Below are 7289 nucleotides of genomic sequence, written 5' to 3' on the forward strand. Positions count from 1 at the left end.
TTACTTCCAATTTTCAATATTAGCAAGGATTAGAGATTTATATTATTGGAGCAGTGTTTTACAACAGGGTTCCCCCACATCATTAACCCTGATCTGTTTATCAAATAAAGGATTTCTTCTTCCTCACATTTTTGAAAGCACAAACCCAGTGAATGGTTAGTTGAGAGAGGGGAGACGACATTATCGTGGTCACTGCTTGTAAACTCAACAATTTTCGAAGACGCACAAATGAAAACAAAAAACATAGAAAAATATATGCACATGTGATGAGCCTCTTTTAGCTTTTATCTATGAAATTCACTCTCAAGGATTTGGTTTGTTAAGGGCTTAAGTAGAAGAGACTTGCCCTCGGTACTACTACACAGCAGAATTTAAAGTGAAAACATATGACTAGGAATCAATCTTAACTACGTAGCCAAATATACTGAACATGGCTAGATTCTACATGTTAAAGGGCCAAGAAAGGGATGGAGAACTCTGTAGCTGTTTTTCTTCTTTCAGAAATTTGGAAGTCAGGGTTAAGTGACAAGAAACAGTGGTAAGAAAGGTGGCAATCTGGCAGAAACGTTACCCCGCCGGGCGAAATGCTTAGCGGTATTTCGTCTGCCGTTATGTTCCGAGTTCAAATTCCGCCAAGGTTGACTTTGCCTTTCATCGTTTTGGGGTCGATTAAATAAGTACCAGTTACGTACTGGGGTCGATACAATCGACTTAATCCGTTTGTCTGTCTTTGTTTGTCTCTTCTGTGTGTAGCCCCTTGTGGGCAGTAAATAAATAAGAAACAGTGGTAAGAAACCTTCAAAAAGGCAAAACTTATCAGTTTGATCTTGAATACAAGTCGGTTGTAAGCTCTATGATTTAACCGCAGGAAAGTGTTTCACAGGCAGACTAAATTATATGCTTATCAAGCATGTGGTATATGACTTAATATACATGTTTGTTATTTCCTCAGTAAATCTCATATTTATGAAACTTTTTTGCCATTTAATAAATTAACAATGAATAATCTCTAATGCTCTTTTATTTCTCCTTTTTTTACTAGTATGGTTTTCATTTCAAGGTGTTGTTATTTAGGCATGGCCTGGACCAGAAATGGCCAAAAATTGAGCCAGGTTATCTAAGCTGTTGATTTAATTTCTTTCAAAATTATTGTGTAAAACATTAAAATGTTTACCTACCGTGTGCACAATGTTTTCTCTTGGCACTTGTCTGTACATTTCTTGTGTACAATCATTCCACAAACATTACATTTAAACCCTCTTCCCATCCATATCTGCAAAAATATTAACAAAAGAAACAAATTACAAGAAGAGCAAAATAAATAAAGATAAAAAATAGTAATAATCATAAAAATTTTTTTTTTAAATAGGTGCAAGAATTGCTCTGTAGTTAAGATGTTCACTTTGCAACCACATGGTTTCAAGTTCAGCCCCACTGTGCAGCACTTTGAGCAAGTGCCTTCTGCTATAGTCCTGGGTCATTCAATGCCTTATGAGTGGATTTGGTAGACAGAAGCTGTGTGAAAGCCTGGAAGCCAGGTCGAGCCATTGCTTCAGTACATTGAGAGGTTACAGTTCTAGTGCTACAGACATATTAGAATGTGACAGGAAAGAATCACAAGACAAATTCTTCAGGCTGAGCCAACCAGCAGGAGACTTTGGAGTAGACTAAAAATAAGATGGTTAAATAATAATCCATAGTCTCAGTTGGTCAAGCTTGAGAATCCAACAGGAAAGTCTCATCATGGTTGCTTTTGATAGAATACTTTGGAGAAGATGCTTGACGACTCTCCGCCCATGAACCTCCCAGGAATAGTGAGCAGAGAAGATGGATGGATGGATAGATGTGTGTGTGTGTGTGTGTGTGTGTGTGTGTGTGTGTGTGTGTGTGTGTGTGTGTGAGACCCCTTTCCCCTACTGCTTGACAGCCAGTGTTAGTTTGTTTACATCCCTCTAACTTAGTGGTTTGGCAAAAGAGGCTGACAGAATACCATACTTAAATAAGTACTTCACTTAATTTCCATAAGATACCATAAGAGGCAACTCACATAATTTAAGAACCAACTAAAAAAACAAAGAAGTGTCCACATGACCAGTCAACCGACTACAAACAGTTTCAAGTTTGTGGAGTGGTCTGTAATATGGTTTGTAAAATGAACATTACTGTTTATGATGAGTGGGATGGACAATGTCTCTGAAAGTGTGATCAACATTACTAACTGTAGTGGGGTGATTATTGCAATTAGTGAAATGGACCTTATAATCTGTAATTAGTGAAATGGATCTACATCATGGTCAACTGCAGTTAATGGGTAGATATCACAATTTGAAATTGATGGGATGGATTGGACAGACTAGAATGTAGGACAGACATCAAAGGCTGTAGTTTGTGCAGTAGACGTCACAATCTATAGTTTTCAGAGAGAGATATTATAGGGTGTAGTTTGTGGAGAGATATCACAATCTATAGTTTGTTGGGTAGATAATCACAATGCATAGTTTGTGGGGTAGATATCACAGACTGTAGTTTGCAGGGGAGTTATCACAATCTATAGTTTGTGGGATAGGTATCACAGTGGATATGATTGTGGAAATCATATCACACTGTATAATTAGCAGACAAGTCTGATTTTAATGGGAGATGAATGGTGAACATCACAGACAACAGTTGGAGGATGGAGGGAATTACAATTTGTAATTAGTTATGTGAATTGTAATTATTTATGTGGCTTGCAGGTGAGCAAGAAATATAGAAAGAGAAAAAAGAAAGGTATAAAAAAGAAAGGTAAAAAAAAAATATAAAAAATTTTTTAACAATAATATAGAAAATTTTTTTAACAATAACAGATTTTTTAAATATTTACAAAAAATACAGAAAAAAGAAACAGAAAATTAAAAATTAAATAACTTTTTTTTTTCCTCTTAAACATTGCTTATTGAAAAAAATGAAAATAAAAGTATGTATGTGTATAGTGTACTTTTTTTTAAAGCTAACTCTACAGATATTCTACAGACATTAGAGCCAGTACAGATTTGTTATGACATTTTGTATATGAATACATCTATGTAAACAATGCAATCGAAGATAGAAAAATAATAGGTGTATATATGCATATTTCAAGAGTTATTGCTCCTTCATCAGTATCACATCCAACTCATTAACCATCCATGAACACATTGCTTAAACAGACACCAAATTTAACAGTGTAACACAATTGAATATACCAATTTTACATATTAAACACAGTCTTGGAAACTGGTTCATACATATTAATTGCTGGTAGGGACACTGTATTTCTTTTTGTGACCATAATATTCTACAAAGTATATTAAAGGCAAAACTTCTACAAAGTATATTACAAGTCAAAACTGTACCCCTCCTGTGTTAGCAGTGCTATCGACTTTTAAAGTTATCTCTACAGCACTGATTTGTTGTGACATTTTATATACATCTATGTAAACAATGGGATCACTGATAGAAAAATAGTTAATGGATATATATGCATATTTCAGAAGTTATTGCTCCATCGTCAGTATCACATCCACAAACGCATAGTTTAAATAGCCACTAAATTTAGTGATGTAACACAATTGGATATACCAATTTTACATATTAAACACATTCCTGGAAACTGGTACATACATATTAGTTGGTGACAGGGACACAGTATTTTGCTTAGCAACCATAACATTCTAAAAAGTGTACTAAAGGCTTATAAATCAATACTGTGTCCCACCTGTGTTAGCGCAGTATTGACTTAAAAGCTTCTAATGTACTTGATAGTATATTATGGCTGTATAATGAAATAGTGAAGGTGCATGGCTCACTGGTTAGAGTGTCAAGCTTACGATCGTGAGGTTGTTAGTTTGAATCCCAGACTGGGCTGTATGTTGTGTTCTTGAGCAAGACACTTTATTTCACGTTGCTCCAGTTCACTCAGCTGTAGAAATGAATTGCGGCATCACTGGTGCCAAGCTGTATCGGCCTTTGCCTTTCCCTTGGGTGACACTGATGGCATGGAGAGGGGAGGCCAGTATACATGGGCGACCGCTGGTTTTCCATAAACAACCTTGCCCAGACTTGTGCCTGGGAGGGTAACTTTCTAGGTGCAATCCCATGGTCATTCATGACCGAAGTGGGTCTCAGCATAATGAAATATGATGTCCTACCAGCAATAAATATAATGTAATCTTTTGTTATAGGTAGGATCAATGAAAAAGCTCTCCATCCAATAAACGATAACTATCATTTTGAGCCTGAAAGATTGTAGGATAATACACAGTACATTAATTAGATGAACTACACAAACTCATCCAATTAATGTACCACCAGCATATGAAACTTATGGTGGCACTCTGTCAGTTACAATGATGAGGGTCCCAGTTTATCTGATCAACAGGATAGCATGTGAAATTAACATGCAAGTGGCTAAGTACTCCACAAACATGTGTACCCTTAACATAGTTCTTAGGGAGATTCAGTGTGACACAGATTATGACAAGGCTGGGCCTTTGAAATATAGGTTCTACTCATTTTTACCAGCTGGGTGGATTGGAGTAATGTGAAATAAAGAGTCTTGCTCAAGGACACAATACACCACCAGGAACTGAACTCATGAACTTACAATCATGAGCCAAATACCTTCACCACTAAGCCATGCACCTTCACAGAACATATGGCAGCTCACATTAAAATCCTGTGTTTATTTGGATGATATATAAGAAAAGGAGGAAGAAATTATATAAGGAAAACAAAACAAATAAAGAAGAAAGAGTAATAAAAAAAAATTAAAGATAATGAGCTATAAAAGACAGGATGGTCACGACTGGAATGCAATGGTGAAAATAAATAAATAAATGAAATTTGAAGAGAGAGGAAAAAAGAGATGTGGACTTACCTTTCTTGCACAGAAGACACAACAGTAGGAAGCAGATTGGTATGGTGTACAGTTGACAACAAATTTGTGGTTTCTATTGAAATTCCAGATTTTGAAAAAAGATAAAAACAATACATATAATATATTTATACATCTAAACATACTTATATACCTTTATATATATCTGAACACATACATATATACACTAAAATGTACTAAGTATATATTCTGTCTTGCAGGTATCTTAGCCCTAAGATTAAGAATACCAGTACAATGTGTGTGTGTGTGTGTAGAGAGAGAGAGAGAGAGAGAGAGAAAGGAAGTATAAAATAAATATATTTATTTCAAGCTGACATCCATATAACATTGATCATATCACACCCTTAATTACATAAAAACAATTTATTTTCTTCACACTGATGAGAATAACAATGCATAACTTTAATTATAATTATTATTATAATTTTTTCTTAAATATTTGTATTATCTTTTGAAATGTGCGTATGTATTGAATTCAATTTTGCATTAAATTCAATTTTGTTTTGTTTTGGTTTAATATGTGGTTTGTAGCCTGATCCATTAAAAGAGGTTTTTCTTAAGAGTACTATGGGATCAATTAAATCCACATACTGTGCATGATATATATATGAACAATTCAAACTTTTTGAAGGATCCAAAAAGAGAGAAAAAATAATTTCCAATAAAAAATTCATCATATTCATAAAAATCAGCCAGAGCAAGTATTAAGAATATGAAAATAACAATTGAAAAAATTCATTATAGGTATAAAGATATTGAATCAATTTAAATATAGTTTTGTTATTTAGCTAAAAGCTTCTTGTAATATATTTTTTTCGTTTTCAATATAAATATGTATATGTCTGACTCTCTATGGCTTTTTTCTGTTAGTGAACATGTTTATATCTGCTAGACACATGTTTTTGTTTACATCATGTTTCATTTTGACCTTTTACTATTTTTTAAATATATCCGTTAAACTTTTTAAGTTATAGTTTTTTGCACAAATAGATTTGCATACACATCGATATGTCTCTCCTTTTCGTCTCTCTTATTATTTTTCCCTTTTACAACTTGTTTGTAGATATCTAGTTTAATTTTTCCACATTACCCCATCTGTTTTTCCTTATTGAATTTTATTAATAACCTCTTTTGATGTTCTTCCTAAAAATTCTTCACACTGATGAGAATAACAATGCATGACTTTAATTATAATTATTATTATTTCTTAAATATTTGTATTATCTTTTGAAATGTGCGTACGTATTGAATTCAATTTTGCATTAAATTCAATTTTAACATATTTTCTCCATTTTTATTCTTGTTTATGGTATCTTTATAACTATAACGAATTTTTTCAATTATATATATATATATATATATATATATATATATATATATATACACACATACACACGCACACACAAGAAATGGATAAAACGGGCTGTAATTTATTAGAACCCGTTTCCCTTTCTTATATAAATTTATATATCAGTTTTGTACTCACTATGGAGTTCTACACTTGTATCCAGCTCAAGGAATAACCCTGCTGTATGATGGCATATGGTAGCCAATAACAGTACAAGAGCTTTTGAATACACATTACAAGGTTATTACCCAGATAATATTGAATATGTTTGTGCGTGTGTATAAACTGTTGATGTCATGAGATTTTATAAACTTTTAAATGAACATGAAAAAAATTCTTTATTGGAACAGTGGATCTTGAAATATATAAGGCTATGAATAATAGCATGTAAATATTTGGTTGGAAAAACCCTTTTGTATACAAAAAGTCGAAGGCTACTCATTGTATGTGAATTCATGTCTGCTGTTTCAGTCCCACAAGTAGCCTTTGACATCTTTTATCCAAAAGGGTTTTTCAACCTAATACTCACATGCTATTATTTATGCTTCGAGAGCCACTGTTACATGGACACACGCACACACACAGTAGTAAAGTATAATGCAAAGTAGCCTGCATCTCCTCTACAACAAAATATTTGTTCCTGTCCCTTGTGTCACACTTTAACCTCTCAACATATATCATAAAGCCATCTACATCTCAGTCAAGGTGGTTGGGTGGGGGAGGGGGTAGTCTTGCAAAGTTACATAGCAACCTTACTAGTGTTAATGCCACACAAAAAAAGCAATAAAAAAAAGCACCTAGTACATTCTGGGAGAGCATCTAGCTATAGAATTCATACCAAAGCAGTCCATTGACATGGATTCTTGTCAAACCATCCAACCAACATGGAAGACGGACATATGATGATGATGATGATGATAACGATGTTGATATATCATCATTGTTTACTGTCCACTTTTCTATGCTTGCATATCTAAGAATTTAAGACAGGTTTTCTACAGCTGGATGCCCTTCCTGTTGTCAACC

The 7289-nt window shown here is 33.8% G+C and overlaps 1 protein-coding gene across 1 annotated transcript in view; it reads right to left on the minus strand.

Moving 5' to 3' along the window:
* The window catches only part of LOC106878514 (PDZ domain-containing protein 8), a 161499-nt gene that overhangs the window by 110958 nt on the left and 43252 nt on the right, over window positions 1–7289 (minus strand). Inside the window, exons 11-12 of the mRNA XM_052973683.1 lie at window positions 4898–4970; window positions 1179–1273 (exon numbers count right to left, since the gene is read on the minus strand). Of these exons, the coding sequence (XP_052829643.1) occupies window positions 1179–1273; window positions 4898–4970 (168 nt within the window). The remainder of the gene's footprint in view (window positions 1–1178; window positions 1274–4897; window positions 4971–7289) is intronic.

Source organism: Octopus bimaculoides, chromosome 16 (assembly GCF_001194135.2).
Source record: "Octopus bimaculoides isolate UCB-OBI-ISO-001 chromosome 16, ASM119413v2, whole genome shotgun sequence".
NCBI lineage: Eukaryota > Metazoa > Mollusca > Cephalopoda > Octopoda > Octopodidae > Octopus > Octopus bimaculoides.